The sequence below is a fragment of the Pelecanus crispus genome, chromosome 1 (genome assembly GCF_030463565.1).
Source record: "Pelecanus crispus isolate bPelCri1 chromosome 1, bPelCri1.pri, whole genome shotgun sequence".
Lineage (NCBI taxonomy): Eukaryota > Metazoa > Chordata > Aves > Pelecaniformes > Pelecanidae > Pelecanus > Pelecanus crispus.
Genome location: NC_134643.1, coordinates 14,298,819 through 14,321,094, shown reverse-complemented (window position 1 = coordinate 14,321,094; position 22,276 = coordinate 14,298,819). Strand labels below are relative to the sequence as shown.

At 39.7% G+C, this 22,276-nt stretch overlaps 1 protein-coding gene across 2 annotated transcripts in view; it reads right to left on the bottom strand.

Moving 5' to 3' along the window:
- Positions 1 to 22,276, bottom strand: part of GSAP (gamma-secretase activating protein) — a 52,172-nt gene that overhangs the window by 19,725 nt on the left and 10,171 nt on the right. Inside the window, exons 7-19 of one of the 2 annotated variants that reach the window (XM_075706587.1) lie at positions 22,193 to 22,262; positions 21,064 to 21,110; positions 19,665 to 19,769; positions 18,657 to 18,716; positions 17,939 to 17,982; positions 15,632 to 15,717; positions 10,658 to 10,735; positions 7,361 to 7,438; positions 6,802 to 6,894; positions 5,331 to 5,548; positions 4,955 to 5,024; positions 4,167 to 4,249; positions 3,459 to 3,512 (exon numbers count right to left, since the gene is read on the bottom strand). In XM_075706587.1, the coding sequence (XP_075562702.1) occupies positions 3,459 to 3,512; positions 4,167 to 4,249; positions 4,955 to 5,024; positions 5,331 to 5,548; positions 6,802 to 6,894; positions 7,361 to 7,438; positions 10,658 to 10,735; positions 15,632 to 15,717; positions 17,939 to 17,982; positions 18,657 to 18,716; positions 19,665 to 19,769; positions 21,064 to 21,110; positions 22,193 to 22,262 (1,086 nt within the window). The remainder of the gene's footprint in view (positions 1 to 3,458; positions 3,513 to 4,166; positions 4,250 to 4,954; positions 5,025 to 5,330; positions 5,549 to 6,801; positions 6,895 to 7,360; positions 7,439 to 10,657; positions 10,736 to 15,631; positions 15,718 to 17,938; positions 17,983 to 18,656; positions 18,717 to 19,664; positions 19,770 to 21,063; positions 21,111 to 22,192; positions 22,263 to 22,276) is intronic. The other variant, XM_075706589.1, reaches the window with a different exon arrangement.

Below are 22,276 nucleotides of genomic sequence, written 5' to 3'. Positions count from 1 at the left end.
TTTCTAGTAGTTCCAAATAGAGGAACACCAACATGACCCCAGCAGCTGCAGGCTGCCACTATTTTCAAGCTGCATTAATACTTAAATTGCAAACATCCAACCTCAAGTAACAGTGCCTCATCCCAGAAAAGAAACAAAATCCAAACATTTCCATAGCAATTCTAAAGCCTTTGACTCTAATACTGAAATTAATTTAAACTCAGCTGTGAACAGACAGGAGGAAAACACAAACAAACACACACTGGTTTCCTGAGCTAGTTCTTGGACTGGGTATAAAGATTTGAAGCCACTGTTTATAAAAGGGGAGTGATGTGATCGCTGCTGAGTAAAAGATGAGATTAAGGCAATTATTTTTGGCAGTTTTAAGGAAGAAGAGATGTCACTAGCTGTTCTTGCATCTCTTTATATACATTTACCTTCCCATACAGACACTACAGTAGTGACATTTTTAAGAAAGTTTGAGTTCACAACATTCCTCCATCTTGCATTAACATGTTGGATTTTGCTCTCTCCCCTACTTCTCTACAGTGACAATAACTTTAGAAGAAAACATCAGAAGCCTTTAAAACCACTTCCTACTATAAACTACAATTTGCCAAGGAAAATAAATTGCAGAGATTCAATCCTGCCAGCCGCTCCTCTCTTGCTGCCAGTGCTGATTGTTGCTTTATTGTTGTAGCTCCAGCAGAGAAAAATAAATCTTTTTTTGCTTCATGTTAGTTATATTTAGCAGCTGGAAACTAGGCACCATATGTTCAACCTGCTGGAGCTAACTAAAAAGATCCACAACCTACTACTGCAGTATGTTGCCTAAGTATTACCAATATGAAATCAGAGAAGTACCAATAATATAGCGTAAGGGTATCATCTAGTGACCAATTTATGCAACTGCGACAGCACCACCACTGCAAAATTACATTCAGGCCACACTGGATTTTGTTTGATGTGTGGTAGTGGGGAAGCAAGACAGCAAGTTTCTTTCATATACTGAGTCTGCAACAGGAAGTGGTAGACTTCAGAATTAAAAGCAGACACCACTGAAAACCTGCACCATATTAGATCTCATTAAAAAGTCAAAAGTTTAAAATAAAGGATTATTTTAATTATAGATGCTATTTCTTGAGGATCACCAGGGCAAGGACTAGAAAGAGAAGGCTTCTTCATCTTAGGTGGTGTTTATTTTGCAGACATTTCTAGAGAGTCAGGAATTAATACCTAAGCACGAACACCTAAAAGACATTCTATTACCAGAAGTCAAAGCAAGGCCTTACCAGGTTGCAAGAAAGGCTCCCACAAAGCCCTTCCTAAGTAGTATTGTTTTAACTGAAGACAGAGAGAGCTCTCTGCTACACCCCTCTGAAAGGACACAGGGTACCAATGACCTTTAAGAGACACATGTGCTCTCCCTGGGAACTGTAGTGCTATGCGTCCCCAGCAGTGAAGGTATTTGGAGAGCCATGTAACTAACTATGTAGCTACACAGGCACCTACTCCTTAAAACATCACTCTTCACCCCAGTGGCTCAGCACAGCATGGGGGAGAGGCTGCCTTTTCCTGCGCTGGTCTCTAACTGCTTGCACTATACATCTTCACTCTTCTCCTGGACCTCCTATTTTCTTCCCTTCTTCCTCCTGCCCTTTTCCTTCTCCCCTTCTCATCAAGCCTATGTGCACCCCTTCAAGTTTGGTTTCTGTGTTTAAAGAGAAAAAAAACAAAACAAAAACAACGGACTCTTATTAATTACAATCCTTATGTAAAGCTTTTTGACAATCAGACTCTGACTGTTCCCCCTTTCTCACAGACTCTCTCAGTATCTCCTGCTGAACAGGAATTTAGTGATAAAAATACACCTGTTACCCAAATAGTGCAATTTTTGTTGTGAATATGGACATAGCCCTCCCAAAGGCTCTCAACAATTCATGGGCTTGAGAACTCCAAAAAGCTTCTCAGAGCAACAATTCACCATTGTTTCTGTGAAATGCTATAAAATCTTTGCAAAAAAAGTACTACTTATAGGACCAGATTGGTCACCAGGGTCTGACTTGCGATGCCAACAACATGCAGCAGCTGAAACCCCAACAACTGGCCAGCTGAACTCGAGCTATGGTGGGTTTGTGTCACTGGAATGGTACAAAGCAGCCGAAGCACTAAACCTTACCCTGTGTATTATCATCTTTGTCCTCACTCAAGAGTCAGAGCAATTTGCAGTCAAAAGTAGCAGGAAATATTTGTCTTTAGTTCAACTCTGACCTTTTCAATCTGTTTAGGTTTCAGACAGAAATAGGAAATGAGTTCCACAATCAGGAAGTATAGCTGCTAAAGGCATTTGCCCCCAGGGACTTGAGGTTCAATCTCAGACAAATTAAAGGCCTGCTAACTTTGACCTCAGTGAATTACAGGGATTATCTAGCAAAAAATTTTCTCAAGATCTGATTTTCCCGGGTGTCCCAGCTCTCAGGGCAGCCTCCTCAAGCAAAGCATGCAAAGCCCGATTCCCTGACAGCAGCCATGTGAATCTGCAGCAGCACTGCTGTGATGCTGCATTGTGGAGTGAGTAAGCAGTGGGTAATTTCACTGATTTTAAAAGATTTTGTGAATGCTGAAGTTTTATGAGCTAATTATAAGCACTGGGGAAGAAAACAGACTCTCACCTCTTTAAAGTGCTACATGAAACAATATTGTCATGTATCCAGAGCCTACTCCCACGTGTTCCTGGTACTCTTGGGTTCGAGCTCTGGCTTTTCCCATTAGCCCTTCACAACAGGCTGCTTATTAAAAGCCTCTTTCAGATTTTGTAGGGGAACATGTAGGAAAATTTCAAGTATTTCTCTGAACTGGAGCTGAGGGAGTGGAATGGAAGAACGGGAAGAATCATTCATGTTGTTTTCAATGGAAAGTACAATTTCCTACCCAAACAGCATGTGCTCTCCCCATCCAGCTCACTACCTTTTCCAGGCCGTGCAGGAATTTGTCTAGATTTAGGTAGCCAAAGACCTGACATCAGTGCAATCACATGATGCTCTGGACAAAACAAAGTGAGAGGGTCGTGAACCACTGGTACCAATGGCAGCACAGTGAAGTATCTCTCAAAGTGGATATACATAGACATATGTAGAAATCCTACACATCTGTTGTGCCAAGTTTACCTCCAGCTAATGAAGACACAAAATGAAGAGATATCAATCAAATCTATCAAGAATTAATTCTTGGAAGACCTTCCCCGTTGAATGGAAGACGGCTCTTCAGAAAAGTGAAAAAATGCATCTTTGAGCAAGCAAGCATCAGTCTGAATAGCTGGTATTTTAGTCAATGCATAAGACATTTCAAACAGGGCAATGTTCTATTCATTTGGATAGAGCTGTGGGGACACTGCTTCATTAGTATTTAGCACACCCGCACCCCACAAAAAAAAAGCTCCTAACCTGCAAATATGAATGTGGTTTCATACTGGAACTTACCTCCAACACTGGTAGAGAAATAATTTCTGTTGCACATGTTACTCCAGGAATAATCTATAAATACAGATAAGAATACAAATCATTTAGCAGAAAACATGGGCCCGTTCAGGTATCTAAGTGAATCTCCATTACCTATTTCCTTTGTGAAACTAGCTAGCTAGCCAAAACTGTACATTCAGTTTTGCCAAAAAGAAACACAGAAGATGTTTCTCTCATTCGTCTCACTTAAAAAAAGATAACAAATTAGAACAGTGTCGGATCAGAGAAATTAAAATAAGCTATTTGCTCTAACTGTAGGCTCTTGCCTGAAGTTATTTTACTTCTGCAAACTTATTCATAAATCTTAACTCTACTGATACTGTTTGTCTTGGAAATAACTGCATGGTTTTGCTTGTTAAATATATTTTGTATTCATTATAAACCTCATACGATAAGCAATAAATTAATACCTCACTATGAAAACCGAAGGATTTAATCACCCATTCCATTATAGTCGCCGTTCTTGTTTTAGAAATGCTTTTATTTGTTGACAAAAACAAATGGGACTCATGGAAAACACCACTAAGGTTAAGACTTGACAAAATAAAATGGGCATAAAGCACAGATATGGATTTAGAGCATGTCTATGAAAAGATAAGACAATCAAGTTAAAGGAGAAAAAATAAGACTCCTCCTAGCTATTAATTAAAGTACCAGTTGTTATCTTACCCCAATCCAGTCAAGCAGTGACGTGTAGGGCAAAAGTTTATCCAGGTTGTGAGTTTCTGGACACATTCTGCAGTACAGGGAGGCTGAATGCAATGCAAAAAGTTTTTTAAGGGCAAGATTGTATAAACTATCAGTTAACAAGAGCAGGCTTCAGTCAGTTCCTTATCTAACACTTTTTTAGGGACAAATCCTGCTGCTGTCTCTGAAACAGCTTCCTCCATGGTGGAACTGGTCCCATTCTGTGCACAAAAGGAGGAAGAGAAGTCCAGATGGCTGCAGGGCCAGGTCAGCTGCTTGGCTACAGCTCAGCACTGCAGGGGTCCTTTGTACAAAGGCTCAGGGCACAGGACATGCACCGGTTAGGCTGAGGAATCAGCTATTAGAAGAGAATATCATGATATACCAAATCCTTATGAAAAAATGGTTTGGGCTGGGCTAGAGGAGATTTGTTCCTCCACTCCAAACTCAATTATTTACATCCCAGATATCCAAGACAGCAGCCAGATGGAGAATTTGCTCTCCAGTGACCTAAAATAATGATAAATCTATTTGTCCCACTAGACAGAATAATGCATTTGAAAAGTTTTACTGCCAATCCAATTTTGAGAGATCTATGTACCTTCTAAACTACTGATATTGTCTCTAACACCACAAAATGCAGGTCAGTTAACATAAATCATAACCAGAAAGTTTGGAAAGAAGAGTTAAGTTTGTGACATTGTGGCTTCTCCTTGAGTCACAACTAGGGTATGCGGGAAAATTCAGCATGCGGGAAAAGAAATACCTACCAATGATAAATTCTTGAATGGGGTCAAAAGAATGACATGTTGACAGGTTCTCAGAAATCCACCAAATAATCTGTCAGAATGAAAATGTGGGAGTTTGTCACATCTCTCTGTTTAAGCATGTGTTGTAAGAGACTGTAGAAACTTTGGTTTTGGTAGCAACACTTTGCATGAAGTAGTGATAGAGAGATAAATGTTTTCAGGACAGCCGTGACCCATAAAGCAGTTTGGGCAGCCCAGCTGATGAGCCTCATGGCACTGCTAAAAGGTACATATGAATGAGGACTTTTCTTCTTTGGCTGGTATCATTTATGCCCTGACCCTGCTTTGTATAAGACATCAGTCACTGAAAAAACTTAAGAGGAGGGTCTTTTCCCACCTGCATTTCCAAGTCTTCTGTGTGTTGGAAGTACAACAGAGCACAATGTAGAGCTGCCAATCTCTCGCTGTCTCGTTTGCTGTTCTGTAGGAACCGTAGTAAGGCACTGTCACTGATGCTTACAGCATACATACTTCCTACGTGGCAATCCAAGACTGTTGACACAAGTGGGGATCGGATGGAGCAGTTTTGCAACATGTCAATTCTTGCATCCTCACCTGAAGAACATTGGTTTGAGAATAAAAAGGACTAAGAACATAAAATTTGGCTGCTACCAGTATTTCTCTTCAGATTCCCAGGTCCCCAGCAGTAAGAAACAGTCTGTCTCTTGTACTAGCTGCCCTGGCATTATGCTGAAGAGGAGGAGGAATGGTGCTGGCTGGGCAAAGGAAGTAAGTGAGGAACACAGTCCATACTCAGTTCTCCCCTTCCCTACTGCTGAAGCAGAGAAGGTGTACAGATTTGAGGCTCAAAATGCCGTCATAGGGCAAATCAGAGTACATAGGATGGAACAGAGAAAGGCACAAGTAATGGAGATTCAGTGCTCAAATTAGCACCTAAGCGTATTGGTACAGTTCAGAACTGCTCACATGCAGAATCATGACACACACTTACATTGGTGGATCTCTTACCATCAATCCCAGTGGCCAGAACAGGAAGGTTCTACTCTATGATTACTGATTGAAGCATCAGATCAAAACCACTTTATTTATGCTACCACTAAGGCTCACCACCACACTACTACACAGTAGGATTCCAGACCCTTTGCATAAGAGAAATCAGGCCCATCATACAACAGTGATGCTTTCCACTCATTTCTAGCAGAATAGTATTTCATTATGTATATACAACAGTTATTAGCTTCCTGTGATGCTATCCCTGTACCAGTTCCCACTACTTACCTCTCCTTCATCCAGTCAGAACAAAGGCCCCCCACTTCCAAAAATAACCCACTTCCCACAAAGACACGTTTGTTGGAAATGAAATAACGTGCCTCTCAGATGAGACTAAATCAAATTGCATCAGCCTGATCAGGTGAAGGAAACACAGATTTCCTCTCCCCACACCCTCCAAACACACACATTTAGAGCAACTCAATTGGAGGAAGGAAATGTAAAATCAAATTTACATCTCCATGTGAAATTTGAGAACAGTGGAGGACGGAGAAGCATGTGCAAAGATGGGGGAAGGGAAACTATGAAACCAAGGCAAAGAATTTCAAATTCAGTGAAAGGTCTTCCATTTCATAACAAACTAGAAGTACGTAATAGATGAACTATGAAGTGTCACTTCAGATTCTTTTCAAAATGGAAAGTGGCAAAACCGCCATTCTTATTTTTTTTCAATCTCTCTCCTCCTTCAGAACACGTGCCAAAAAGCAAACATTGAGAAATACAACTTTCATGTAAAGAGATTTGAACAAATTTCTACTACAACAATAAAATTGCTTCAAGCAGCAGTCTTACTGTACCTGTCAGAAATAAACTATAGCACAGCAGGTCAGGATGCTGAATATTCAGGAGGTGCAGGAACTGGCCAGGCAAATAAGCAGCCACATAATTGCCTATTTAAAGAAATAACAGGGGTCAGTTCAGCACTTGTTCACTTATTTGCTTTAAGAGGCTGTTTCACGATTCTCATCTTGGCCCACTTCTCTCTGATGGAATTAATTATATCTAGGAAATATAAAAGGAGTTAATTAAAAGCTGCTGTTTTATTAACACAGGAAACGCTAGCAATACATTTGGGTTTCCAGGGGAGGATTCAAGAGGCTTTGAGACAGTCAAGAACTCAGCAGCTGATCTCCAGAGCAGATTCTAAGGCAGTTTCAGAGGAAGTTGCTTACTAATAATGAGGTATTGCAGTATCAAATGCCAAATATAAAAGTTAAGCAAAAAAAGCAGCAAAATAACGCAACTACTTAAAGTCAAGAAAAAAAATCCTTTCCTTCTAGAGAAAGGTTAGCCATTTGTCTCCCTACTGGGGACAGAGAATGGCAGTCACACAGGGAAGTAACACAAGTAACCTACCAAGATTCATAAAAGCCACTTCCTTCAATTGATGAGATTCTGTTCTTTCTAGAGAAACTGTAAAAGTTTTGTTGTAACCTGGGGAAAAATAATAATACCTTTAAAAAACCCAAACAATAAACACCATCTGTTACAAGCCAAGTATGACTTTATAGCTAGAAACCTCAGCAGTGCCAATACACCCAAACAGGGATACTTTAGACTGTTTTACAGGCTTGTCTGCACAGACAGATTTACTTCATCCTAAATAGAGTTGCTGCGTACTTAGTAGACCTGCACCCACACAATGCAGTTCTTCAGTATGCGGAAGCTGGCCACGCACTACACAGCCTATGTTTGTGTTTAAAGAACCATTCCATCCCAGTGCAAGTTTGTGTAAAAATACCTCTCCCCCCAAAAACCCCAAACAAAAATCCTTCACGTAGCCGTGCTTCACATTTTGGTGGTCTTTCAAGTGCTTTAAAGAATTTCCAGTTTCTTTATCTGCATGCCCTATTGCTGTAATTTAGTTCCACCCTGTTTAAACATATGATTGGCTAATTTCAGACATGCTGTGTTTGCATGGGCTTTGCATCAGCACAGCTGTTATTTTATTCTAGACTTGCACCATATTTCTTCTGGCATCCAGTAAGAGCCCTCAAACTTCCTCAATCTGAGAAAAGCTGAAGATTAACGTAACTAAGGAGACAATGACTAGCCTCCAAATGTCCATGCTGCAGTATCCTAAAGGCTGAATGGTGTCACAATCAGGATGCTACTTAATACTGTATGAAAATTCAAGATAAGATGATAGATCCACAGTTTACAGGACCACTAAGGAAAAAAGTAGATCAAAAGCCATGCTCCAGTCACTCATCCAGGACTTTGATTCCTGACCCTAGCACAGACATATGCCTTATCTATGCTGCAAAAAAAGAAAAATGAGACCTCCAAAGACCAACAGCAACACTACAGATGAAGGGGTATCTAAAACAAATGGTTTTCACACAAGATACTGACTGAAGCTTGCTTGCAATAAGTCAGTATACTCATGATCACCACCCTGTTACTTGCCAATGCAAACACATGCAAGCTAATACTAGCAGAGCAGAATACACCTGCAACACCATGACTTTTGTGTTTATGCTATACCAAATGACTGCTTTAACAGGGGGCAGGAAGCTTCCTTCCAAGTTTACAGATGCTGCGGCACAGACTGAACTCCTTATGTGTCTCCAAAATGTGGCTTATGGGCCTGATATACCGCTGCTTCTGCGGGTCACCTCAGGACCAGTCTTACATCAGTCGTACGAGAGAATTTTATCTTACATGAATCCACAAACAGCTCTGCACCAAACAACTCCATTCCATGAAAGTCATTTCAGATGCAGCTGGTCAATGTCACCATATTTATCCTCAGTTTCTTCCTGGTACAGATAGGGATGTACAAGGGCCATGGTTGGCTCCAAGCAATGCAACCACCCTTCAGCTACACATCAAGTGCATCTGGGGAGATCAGCCCTTCATTGCAGTACAACGCAGAGTGCTGCCACACCCAGAATGGACTTTTCCAATTTGTTAATGCCTTCAAGAACACAAAAATGCAGTTCATTCAATCCCACAACGTTCTAGCAGCAAAGCAACATGTTAGTGCAGCTCTGACATATGAAAAGTTTCTTGACATAAGAAAGCAAACACTTAAAGTAAAACAGAGATATGTTATCCACTTGAACAGTTATTCCATACTATGCAGCTTCTCAATTGAGAAATAATTCACCTCTCTCCTCCATGTATCAAATAAGAAAGATCATAGAATCATAGAATGCTTTGGGTTGGAAGGGACCTTTAGAGGCCATCCAGCCCAACCCCCCTGCAGTGAGCAGGGACAGCTTTAACCACATCAGGTTGCTCAGAGCCCCATCCAACCTGACCTGGAATGTTGCCAGGGATGGGGCCTCCACTGCCTCTCTGGGCAACCTGTGCCAGTGCTTGACCACCCTCATTGTAAAAAATTTCTTTCTTATGTCTAGTCTAAATCTATTCTTCTTTAGTTTAAATCTATTATTCCTTGTCCTGTCACAACAGGCCTTGCTAAAAAGATTGCCCCCATCCTTCCTGTAGGCCCCCTTTAAGTACTGGAAGGTCGCAATAAGGTCTCCTCGCAGCCGTCTCTTCTCCAGGCTGAACAACCCCAACTCTCTCAGCCTGGCCTCACAGGAGAGGTGTTCCAGCCCTCGGATCATTTTGGTGGCCCTCCTCTGGACCCGCTCCAACAGGTCCATGTCCTTCTTGTGCTGAGGGCCCCAGAGCTGGACGCAGCGCTCCAGGTGGGGTCTCACCAGAGCAGAGCAGAGGGGCAGAATCACCTCCCTCGACCTGCTGGCCACACTTCTTGTGATGCAGCCCAGGATACGGTTGGCTTTCTGGGCTGCAAGCGCACATTGGCAGCTCATGTCCAGCTTTTCATCTACCAGTACCCCCAAGTCCTTCTCCGCAGGGCTGCTCTCAATCCCTTCATCCCCCAGCCTGTATTGATATTGGGGGTTGCCCCATCCCAGGTGCAGGACCTTGCACTTGGCCTTGTTGACCCTCATGAGGTTCACACAGGCCCACCTCTCCAGCTTGTCCAGGTCCCTTTGGATGACATCTCGTCCTTCTGGCGTGTCAACGGCACCACTCAGCTTGGTGTCATCTGCAAACTTGCTGAGGGTGCACTCGATCCCACTGTCTATGTCATTGATGAAGATGTTAAATAGCACCGGTCTCGCTAATGACAAGTTTTATTCTAATCAGAATAAAACAATGTTCTTTATTCTTTTCAAGAAAAAAAAATAGGTCTTAAAATTAAGAGCTAGAGCATCACTTACATAGCAACTATTCTTACAGTCAGTGGGTGTTGCACCTCTTGCTGTGAAAACGACATGTGGAACTGGAACTCTAAACAGACATTCAAGCTAAGGGCTGTTGGCTCTATTTCCCATACAAATGCCTGGTGGCATAAGTACAACACACCTGCAAGCTCCCACAGATTTCGCTGATGTTTGTGCTCGGCATGCCGAAAAGTCTGGCTAGAAATAAGGGACCAAATTAATAGCCACTCACAAGGCCACTGGTCTGAAGCTACTCGTTCAGCATCAGGCAGGAAGTCTACAGCAGGAAAGTCAACTTTGCAGCTAAAGGCAGCTGCTGTCTTTAAACAGCAGCCACAGTTTATTGTCTGGATACTGTGGTAGTTATTTGTTTTGCAAGGCATTCTGTGACCCTTTCAGCAAAGTGACATTCTCCAAAATAAAGCATAACTTAATAGGTTAATCTTACCTTTATGTAAAAAATATATGGAGTACATTATTTCATCAGGAATATCAGAGGCTAGACTACAACACACACACAAGCCTCCTAAAAAGACAAAAAAGGAAAAGAAAATTGACTTGTCCACCTGAATACCTAGACATCTTTACACTGCACAAAACTAAAGCAAGACTGTTTCAAATTAGAAACTAAAAATAATCTCTAAAAAAAGGTAAAGATTACAGAAATATATATTAGATATCCTAACCATGACTTATCTAGTGAAACACAAAATAAGAGAGAACAGAGAAGGCAATGTAGCACAATGGAAACCTGGATTCTGACATGGCCAGTTCTTCTCTTTAGGAGAAATACATTTTTAGCCCTTCCTAGCAGAAATCATGCTTTCAGCCAGAAAACTGATCAAGCCTTTCTCTCCACAGACTGCCTCAATCTCTAGATATTTTCTGATCAGGGACTGTTGAATAACAACACAGTAAAACACAGTTTGTTTGCTTTCTAAGTAATTTCATATTGGCAGCAGCATGATACACTACTAGAGCTTTCTCACACTAGAAGTGATAGTCACTTCTCCCCTTTCCAGCCCAAAGAGCTGTCAATTCCTGTTTTAGGAGAAAAGTCAGTCCTTGGCACAAGCTTATTTCAGCCAAGGTACTCTGTGCAGGAATGCTCCCCCCTCCCAGCCTAATTCTAAATCAGACTGATACTGTTTTGACTCCACTGGATGGTAGCCCTCCCTCCATCTTGTATTAAAAAAAAAAAAAAAAAAACACACCAAAAACTTTAATCCACTTACTCTGATGCTTTGGCAAGCTGCTTTGGCATTCATGTTAGAAACAGCTTCCAAACCACATTATCATAGAATCATAGAACCGTTTAGGTTGGAAAAGACCTTTATGATCATCCAGTCCAACCATTAACCTACACTACCAAGTCCACACTAAACCAATCAAGGGTAGACTAGACTAAACCATGTCCCAAAGTGCCACATCTACCCATTTTTTGAACACTTCCAGGGATGGTGACTCCACCACCTCTCTGGGCAGCCTGGTCCAATGCTTGACTACCCTTTCCATGAAGAAATTTTTCCTAATATCCAACCTAAACCTCCCCTGGCGCAGCTTGAGCCCATTTCCTCTCCCTGTACAGTTGGGAAAGCTGGGCCACAACTATGACCATTCACTTTTTACCTTTATTGAAAGTTTATCACTTAAAAGAAAAAAAAGGTAATACTAATACAGATACTGTTCTGTGAAAAAATAAAGGTCTATGTATATACTAGGTACACAGAAAAAGGCACAGTACAGAAAAAGCCCAAGTACAAAAAACACACAGCTATCAAGGTATTTTACTTGGTTAAATGCCTCATACCACAAGGCTGTACCATAGCTGTGATACAGATATGGCTGAGGCATTTCACACTTCTGGGGAAGGTAAATACTTTCTTTTGAGATGCAATTTTTTTTCCTGCTTATTCTTAGCTGATTGAATAATGTTTGATACAGTTTTGCTTGGATATTTGAGTCATTTAGACAACAGACAGGGCATTTTGCCAGAGCACTTGGCATCTTTCAGAGCATGCATAATTTTTAAAGTAGCAGCATCAGGACTCATGAGGAAGACTGGAAAAGCTCCAGCAACCCACAATGCTGTTTTATTATCAACAGCTCTCTTCCAACACTGCAAATTTCTTTCTTGTATGCCAGAGGCTAGTGCATACACTGTTCTGTAAATTGCACCACATGCAAGTGAATCTGTCCAGATTGGAGTGTCAGTGGGTAATACATGCAAGCTGATCAGAAAAACAGTGGCTATGGGGGACCATTAGTAGGACGTGCATCTTTCAGCTCTAGGATACTTGTCCAAACGTTAACGAACTGAACTATGAACAACAGAAAATATCAAATAGTGCTTCATTAATACAGATAGAAACACAACAGTCTCAGATCAGCAGTTATCCGAGCAATGTTACATCTGATACCATATTGGCAGTCCCATTAGAGCAGCCAGAGACTGAGAATGTAAGACAAACTCCTTTCCTAGCCTTACCAGTGCTCTCTGCAAATTAGAGCTGAGTTGTGCTGATGCAGGGAAAGCTTGTTATCCTATTGCACCTATATGGGAAGTGTTTCGTGCGAAGGCAGAACCAGGTCCTCTACACCATCCATTTCAAAATCATTTGCAAACAGTAAGAGCTGTTGCTAAATGCCAGAAGGTGAGAAAACTCACAGGAAGATATATTTGGATGGACTCTTATCTTTTCAGAAATAAATGGGGTAAAAAAGATCTCAACCACAACAAAGTAAAAAAAAAAAGAAGCATTTAAAAACTAAGTTCTACTCAAACAGGGTAACAGCGAGTTACTACATTCAGCAGAATTAGGGAAACAACAACTACAACTCCGCCACTTGATAAATAAACATACCACTGAAATTGTAAGAATCACCTATGAAGGCATGAAGTTTCCCCTAGGAAAATTTAATTTCAAATTCCTCATTTCTGTTCATGCAGAAGCATAAGATGTAAGGCTTTACCAACATCTCAACATGGCATCTGAGTGCCACAATTCAAATACAACATTGCAGGAGGGCATTTTGTCTAGTTGTACTGACTTAGGAGTGAGTTGCCTCACCTAACTTCACCCATCCAAACATCTCTCATTTAGACTCCTATGCAGCAAATGAAGAAACATGGATAGAAGCAATCATCCTCTGGAGAAGCCTATTTCTCTCTATAAATATAGCCCAGGTACTTAACTTCTAGGCAGGTAAAGTTAGGTGACGGTAATCCAGGGGTTATGTCATCTTACTGCCTGCATTTTTTGAATACCAAGCAAATTTAACTGAAAAGTACTTCTAAAGCACTAAAAGAAAATCTAACAGCCCAGCGTTGCTTAAATAAGCACTGAAATCTGGACATAAAAAGTTAATTCTGAGACTACAACTGCTTGACGTCAGCTAATCTAGAAGTACATAGGGGTTTTTATCTGGAGACATTTTGTCTGTGCTGAGTATAAGGAACAGGGCTACTTTTCTTCTACTGCGGAAGTTTGAGAAAGGAAGAGAGTGATTTCATTCAGAGTTCAGATTGGAAGTAGCCAATAACAGTTTTATTAAATGGAAAATTGCATGGAATATTCCATTTTGAAGTTATGCCAATTATTCTTTGCCAGGGATGTCCAAATGGTACAAATAGGGATATCGGCAGTAATCTTTGAAGCATGCTAGCAGTTCCACAGAAGGCATAGTCTGCATCCCAAAGAGCTTGCAGTCCAGTTTTGTAAATCACCACAAACAAGAGGCACAAAAGGGAACTTTAGTGTGATTACCCACAGTGTTCTTCGACAACTAGATATGGTCTCAGCACCAAAACCATTGCTCCAAACTGTCAGTTACTCAAAGTGGGTTGTGCAAAGTAATCCTCTGTTTCAAACAACGCTCAATGAAAAGCCACATACAATAATCTCATTTAGTAAGTGTAATTGTCAAATTATGTGTTTTACATTAAGCTCAATGAAAAGCGCATGTGAAAGGTTCCACACAGGATTTAAATGTTGTGTTGCCAGACGGAAGAGAACATTTTACTTCAGGGTAACCAAACAACAGTCTTATTGGAGGAAGACTGAATTTCGTCCTAAACTAAAAGGAGGTGCTTCAATCTGAAAAAACCCTAGAGAAGTACAGGTTTAAAAGGAAACACACACACACACATATATATATATATATAAAAATCAGTAACATTTTCCATTATTGGACAGGCTGTTTGTTTAAGAAATCGTCTGTCTTGCTAACAGAGAAAAAGTAGCCTAAACTACATTTGTTAGATAGAAACTTGGCTTTCTCTTATTTCTAATTTCTTCCCTCTAATCTTTGTAACATGCTGCCTGCCTTGGTAAGAAAAAAATCCATGTAAGGAAACTGTGTTTCACTTGATTTGCATTAATGGTCATTTCAATGCAAGTGGCAAATACCTCAGCAATTCACCCACGTTCATACAGCACGCCTTAAGAAGTGGGATGTAAAGCCGCTTCTGCAACATGTCATATCCCTATACAACTCTGTAGACTAGTCAAAGGTTAATCAGATACCATCTCTGCTGGGCAGTATGGTCTAATTTAGAAGCTGAAAATGCAGGCATGTGTGATGAACAGATGCCTCTTGAGACCAGCTTTTAATCAAAAAAAAAGCTCATAGCATGCATTAGGATGCAGGGAGAGTCCTAAATCCAAAAGGTTTAAGGAACATTTTAGGTTTAAGTTTAAGGAATTGTATATATATATACACACTCTAAACCCTTGAGTATCACATACTAAGTTAATATCACATACTTGGACCTTCTAACTATCACATACTAACAGCAATATGAAGCTCTTAGAATCTGTATTGCATGTGCTTCATTTATGTGTGTCCACTGTAACACAATTATATACTATGTCAGATACCCAGACAACAGATACCCAGGCGCAGCCAAAACCTTCCCTGAATTTACTTTCTAACACATTTTTGGTCAGCTTTAACATTAAATTACTCTAATGTAATACACAACCATGCTTTGGTACCACCTGTGTTCTGAAACTAGCAGAAAATGCTACAGTGTGCTTAGACTGAGATAATTTCACCATACAAGCGCATGATACCAGTTCTTTGAAGTTGGGTACCAGAAAGTTTCTGTGTGACTGCTTTACTGTTGGTGTTGATATATAAAACCCTAGGTACTCTTCAGCTCGACTTCCAATGCAGCTTTCAGAGGGTAAAAAAACTTAAGGGTAAGATAAATAGTGCACAGTTGTCTTCTCCCTCTCCTCACAGTTACCTGTCAAGCATACTCTAAAGGCATAACAATCTCACACATACAAAAAAACACCCCACAAAAAATACAAACATATATAATGTCTTATGAGGAAATTTAGTAATCAAATACGATTACACTGCATGGTAATTACTAGTGGACATCATTTTGACAATACTTGTATTTATTCGTTACCTGCTTTATTTGTAAAAACCTGAAGATTCAAAGATTTAGATGCAACATCTTGGGCTTGACAGTAATCGTATCCAAAATTCACAAGTCTATGAACAAATAAAGATCACTAAGTAAATCACTTCTTCATCCACAGAGATTCATCACAACACAAAGATGACAAGAACAGTCACTATGTAAGCAAAACATACCAATTAAATTATAATAAAATGTTCTCTAATGCAAATTAAATTAGGCTTTAACCAGTCCGCTCAATGCTGTTAGAAATGAACATCCCAAGACCGCACACTGTTATTAGAAACCAATAATTCTGATTACACCTGTGTCATGGTTTAGCCCCAGCCAGCAACTAAGCACCACGCAGCCGCTCGCTCACTCCCTCTACCCCGATGGGATGGGGGAGAGAATCGGAGGAGTAAGAGTGAGAAACACTCCTGGGCTGAGATAAGAACAGTTTAATAATTGAAATAAAGTAAAATAGTAATGATAATAATAACAATATAATAATGATAATAACAATAATAATATACAAAGCAAGTGATGCACAATGCAATTGCTCACCACCAGCCGACCGATACCCAGACAGCTCCCGAGCAGCGATCACTGCCCCCCGGCCAACCCCCCCCAGTTTCTATACTGAGCATGACGCCATATGGTATGGAATAGCTCTTTGGGCAGTTTGGGTCAGTTGTCCTGGCTGTGTCCCCTCCCAGTTTCTTGTGCACCTGGCAGAGCATGGGAAGCTGAAAAGTCTTTGACTAGCATAAGCAGTACTCAGCAACAACTAAAACATCAGTGTGTTATCAACATTCTTCTCCTACTAAATCCAAAACACAGCACTATGCCTGCTACTAGGAAGAAAATTAACTCTATCCCAGCCAAAACCAGGACAACCTGCAAATTTCATATTCACTTACTACAGCATTGTCCAACCATTCCTAAAGTAAAAGCAAGTTCTGATGAAATACTGGAAATCCAAACATTCATCATACCTGAGAACTAAATGGTTTTGCAGCCTAACTCCACCATTCTTATGTCTGTAAAGCTACGTTTTAATCTGCAATTAGGCACACTAATTTCAGCAGAAATATTGCAAAAGGAAAGCACCAAAAAAAAAAAAAAAAATCACACTCACATGGAACTTGTTAGACCATGACATTCTTTTTCAGTCTCGTGCTGCCTGTGCTTTAATGGTTTTACATATCTTTAAAATCTACAAGTCCTACTCTTGCCATGCAGAACATGCAACAGAAGATTGTAGTCAGTCTGCTTTGGCCTTTTTGTTCTTGGGGTTTTTTTGGTTGGTTGTTGGTTTTTTTTTTCCCCAGAAAGGATTTTGATCCTGTAGGGATTTTCCCCTAGGTCTTCTGCAATAATTTTGAAAAAAGAAGTTATAGCATTGTGGCTCTTAGAAGAGTTTTTAAAAGAATTTTTTCTGTACTAACTGCAAGAGGTTACACTGCCCCTTTAGGACAACCTGCATGTGCACTAGCACCACGCTGAGCCTTCTGCATAGCACTGAGACATTCTGAGAGCCACAGTTTGGGCAGGGTGGAACTCAATGACCTTCAGTTATTGATATCTGTTCTAGTAGCTTTGGCCTCCCTTTTTTGTATTCACAAAGAGAAACAGGCCCTTTTGGAATGTAAATTCAACTCATTGAAGACAGAGGAGGATGAGATGAATTATGACTGAGAGTCTGACCATCCTGACTAGCTTTCTTCTCAACTAAAAGGGAGCCTTAAGGAGACAAGCTCAGATACAGTCATATGCATGGCAGACACAAACAGAATCAGACGAATCTTAGCCTTTGAAAGTACAGGCTGCCTGGCAATAGCATGCTGGAGGAGAAAAGAGTACATGCAGTGTCTCATAGGCTATAAAAAGGCCCTGCTCATCTGGTTAACTGCCCAGTAAAACATGTAACAGCAATTAAAAATTCAGAGCTTCCCTTGACCAGAATTTAGACATCACCACTACAACCAGCCCAAGATTAAAACAAATTAATTTAAATAGGTACAGAATACTCAGAGGAAGGATGGTTTAACCTATAGCTATCTCTTCAGACAAATAATTTTTAAAAATGGCACCAAAAAGCAGTCACAGATTAAATTACATTTTACAGTTGACGCTGATGAAAATGAGAGGAACTGGGGATTTGGACACAGTGTTCATATTATTCTTATGTTCCAGTACCATGCAGGCAACTGAAAACAAAGATACTGTGGTTTGGACAAGTTTGGAAAACATTACCCCATATATTAAAAGGAAAGCAAAACAAAATATTAGAAAAAAACTTACTAAACTTACTTTATTTGTGTGTCATTTACAGAAATATCCAGGTGTGATTCCAGCTGTTAATCAAAAACAAAACTGTTATTTAATGAAGTCAGTATACTATGATTAATATTTCAGACCAGTAAAATGTGTCTCACATTTCACCAGATTCAGCATTTTAACAAAGTTTATTTATCCTCTTCTAGTCCTTAGTCTCCCCAAAAAACATAAAATAGATTCTTTAGAAAAAAAAAAAAAAGAAAATAAATTGTGAGATATTTAACCTGCTGCATTAGAGCATTTCAGTCACTGGAACAGAAGTCTAGTAACAATTACATGTTCAACAGTTGTAATTTTTCTGTTCTGTTCTCTGTATTTTGGCCACAACAGATTTTCCTGTCTCGCTTAAAACTGACACAAAATTAGTACAGAGTTTCTTTGCCTAGTGTATTTGATAACCCTGCTTTACAATACTTGAGTATAAGATCAGTATAATGTCATGAATGTCACTTCTAGGCCAGTATCTGTGCAATTCCACTGAAGGTACCTTACCATGGTACAATCTGAATCTGACTGGATATATTCTTGAAAAGAATTATAATGCAAAAAACAAATAGAAAAACAAACCCCAGTTTTCCTCTGAAAAAATTCCAATAATAAAAGACACTGAAACAGATCTCTGTATCAGTACCTGGAAAACATAATCATATCCCACTCAAAACCATTGTATAATAAAATAGTCATGACTTACTATTGAGTTAAAATTTTCATCAGGATAAAACTGGACACATTTTAAAGTACTCTTTGATTCCTGGAATTAAGAGGACGTGTTTTGTAGCTGATAAAATAGAAAGCATATCATATAGACTGAAAAGTGACTGGATACTCCACACCATTCTCCACACTCAACACACTTTGGTAACAGATATACAGGAGTTAGGGGACAAAAGACAACTTTAAAAACCACACAGAACCCCCCACAATAGCACTATGACATGCTTCCTTCCTGTCCCAGATCATTATCTGCCAATCATCTATAATTGCGTGGGCCCTCACTTGAAGCACAGTATTACATGTTTCTCACACACACACACATTCTAGAAAGTTAAAAAAACGTTTTCTATAACTACCTATACAGCAAAAGGAATGGTATCTTATTTTGGCCAGTTCAAAAAGGGTATCTCAAACAAAAACAGGAATACATTTCTCCATCACAGTTCACTTCCTGTTATTTCCTAACACTCATATATTTTTGGTGGCTAAGAAGAGTTAAGAAAAAACAATTTTCATTTAGGTAGAATACATCAAGTGCAAATAGTCCCTCAGACAAAACAACAACAAAAAAACCCCGCAAACCCAGAGTTTCAGCATTTCTAGCCAAGAGCCTGCCCTTGGTCACTCACTAAGTCTGTGTACAACATACTTTATAGATGTGAATTCTCTAGAACAGAGGCGTTATACTCACAACAGTTTTTGGTAGATTTAGATCCTTTTGAATCAAAGACCTTTTTAAAGACAAAAAACGTAACAAACCCACCCTTTTTCATAGAAAACACTAAGACTGACAGTCTTCTTCCAATTTACTATGCACAAAGAGCAGTTAAGGCAAGTCTGGCTTTTGCTTCAAGTTATTTGAGGCAGAAAGAAGACAGACTACTATAATGAACAACAGACTCACACTATTATTACCCGACACACTCAAAACTTTACTGTCATGAGACAGGCAGGAACCAGACTACTAGAATAACTTTCATCTCACCTTTGGAACAATGTAGAAGAGCCTTTGTTCCATCATATCCCATTGTGCCCAAACGAGATCATCTGCCACTCTGGCTCTTGGAAGCTGACCTGAGTTTTGAATCACCTAAAGGGAAAGAACGAGTATTAGAAGTTGTCAAATAAGGTTCTATAACAATTACACACAGTCTGTGCTTTAAAGAGAAAAACAGTGACAGAAGAGGTGCAAATACTAAGGTGCCTGGAGGGAATGTTACTCTTAGCTGCACAAAGTCCACCTTTCTTGTGTGCAAGGTGCTCAGTTTAAAGAGATCAGAAGCACAGTTTTCAGGGTAGGCCTATTACCAAATATTTTCTTTGAGATTTCCTTGTGTGCAAGAAATTCACCACTTAAGCTGCTCAAAGTGAACAAAGCAAAACAGACAGCACTTGTCATCATAGAGAAGGGGAGAGCAGTGAAATACCACAGTCAGTTCAGCACCATTAACTACTGAAAGAAGATGTGTTAGCTCCAAAAGGGATTCCTGTCCAAAGTCTCAGCTACATGATGGACAGTACTGGCAGCAGGGAAAGGGCTATAACTGCAGAAAACTGTTGGGATTGTACAAATGCACTCTTGAAAGACATAGGGAGATTTCATGACAACTAGAACAAATCTGTTAGAAGCACATCAGATTGATCTCTTTTTTCTGGTTACACTCTTAGGTTTTATATGCTAGACTACAGTAGTGGAGTAAAGACTATCTGCTTTAAAAGCAACGATAAACTTTGACAAAACCATGAAAGACTTCAAAGTGACTGCAAATCAGGACCTTAACTTTTTCCTTCCAAGCGTACATTTGTCTCCAAAAAGCAAAACATGGGCTTTCATGACACAATTCTTTACTATATTAGGTGTATGTTCATTAATAATAAGTCTTTTAAGCACAACATCCACAATTTGTTGAAGACAAATTCATGTCAAAAACAGGAAAAAGAGATGAGGGGAAAAAGAGATAGGAATGTTCACAGTACTTGGAATGTATCTAAGTTTTGTGTCTTTTGTTTGTTTGCTTGTTTCTTAAATGAATCCTTTAGGAGGACACAGACACTCCCAAATCGCAGTTAGGAAGGTGACTCTGCAAATATTTTAAATGGTTTAAAAATGTATATACACTGTGTTTACTCTCAACTTCTAAACACAGACACATTCAGCAACAAACAAAAACCAATAAGTAAATTTCCTCATAGATTACATGGTATACAGGTTTTTCAATCAGCTTTGCGGTTAGCTGCATAAGTTGCCATACTATTAGTACTTTCTTTAATATACTTTGTGTTGCCCAAGTATAAAGCTACAAAAACAGTTAACTAAAATTACAGATGTTTAAATTTTTAATTAAAGCAAAAACACTCAAACCCCAAGATTTTTCAAGTCTTACCACTTTGTGTTCTTCTTCTGCAACATGAATGTCAAATTGTTCAATATCTTTAAAATACATTAAAAAAATCATTACAAACATACATTTTTATATGCTTTTATACAGCTTATTAAACAATCTCACCTCTTAGAATGCTATAACAACACATTAGGGCCAGGAAAGTTCAACTCAGTGTAAGAGGAAATCTGTGATACAGGAACACAGGTGCCTATGCAGAGGCCTGGACTCGATTTGTTTCCCGAGCCCAGGGTGGCCTCAGCCATACCACCTCGTGGAAACAGTTCTCTGCCCACATCAGCGCAGCACCGTCAGGAAAAGTGCTAACTGAAACATGCCAAACCAAGCCAAGGAGCACACTTACAAAGAAAGCACGCAGAGCAGCATGCCTGTGCCTGAGGCTACACTCTAGCCCTGTTTCACTTCCTAGCATGAATACCACCTCACAGTCCTTTCCCATGCAAAATTCCTAAAAGCTATTGGTAGTTTGCCGGTGTAAGATTCACCCAGCAGATGTTATAAATGTTTCTGTTACAGTTCACAGCACTATGTGAACGTATTAGGAGGCCAACTCTACCCACCTAAGTCCAGCTACCTAAAGGTTGGTGTCTAGCTTAGCAGAGAAGATGGACCTCTCCAAAAAGATGGGAATAGCGATCTCACCCTATAATAAGACTGAAAGGCAAGAGCGATAAACAGCCTTTTCCAAGTGTGCACCTCTATCCATTCCATCCCATTAGATTAGGCTGAATATGCAAAGTTAGCTGAATCCAAGGAACTGTCATCCTATTCTTATCCCACTTATCACGTATTAAATCACAATCCATCTCAGTCAACTGATCTGCTCTGAATTTATATAGGCAGCTGTAAAAATTTTAGCTTTTTTAGAAATCAAGATGACCGATGAATGCATGAAATAAGCAAATAATTGCAAAGCTGGTCATTCTGCTAACATTGAAAAAAGAAATCCCATTAAACTATACAGTTTTTGAAAGACATTAGAAATACCTAGAATAGCTCTCACCCTTTTTTCTTTCTGTTTTTTTGCCAATAAAAGTCTACAAAAAATATAATCTATAACAATCATCTGAAAGCAAAAGAATGACAATGTACTTTCAAAATACTAACTCACATTTGTCTTCTGAAGCTAGCAAGAGGCGACTTTTTGTAGAAGTATTTCTGCCTTCAACTGGATAAAGAAACTATACAGAAAGTT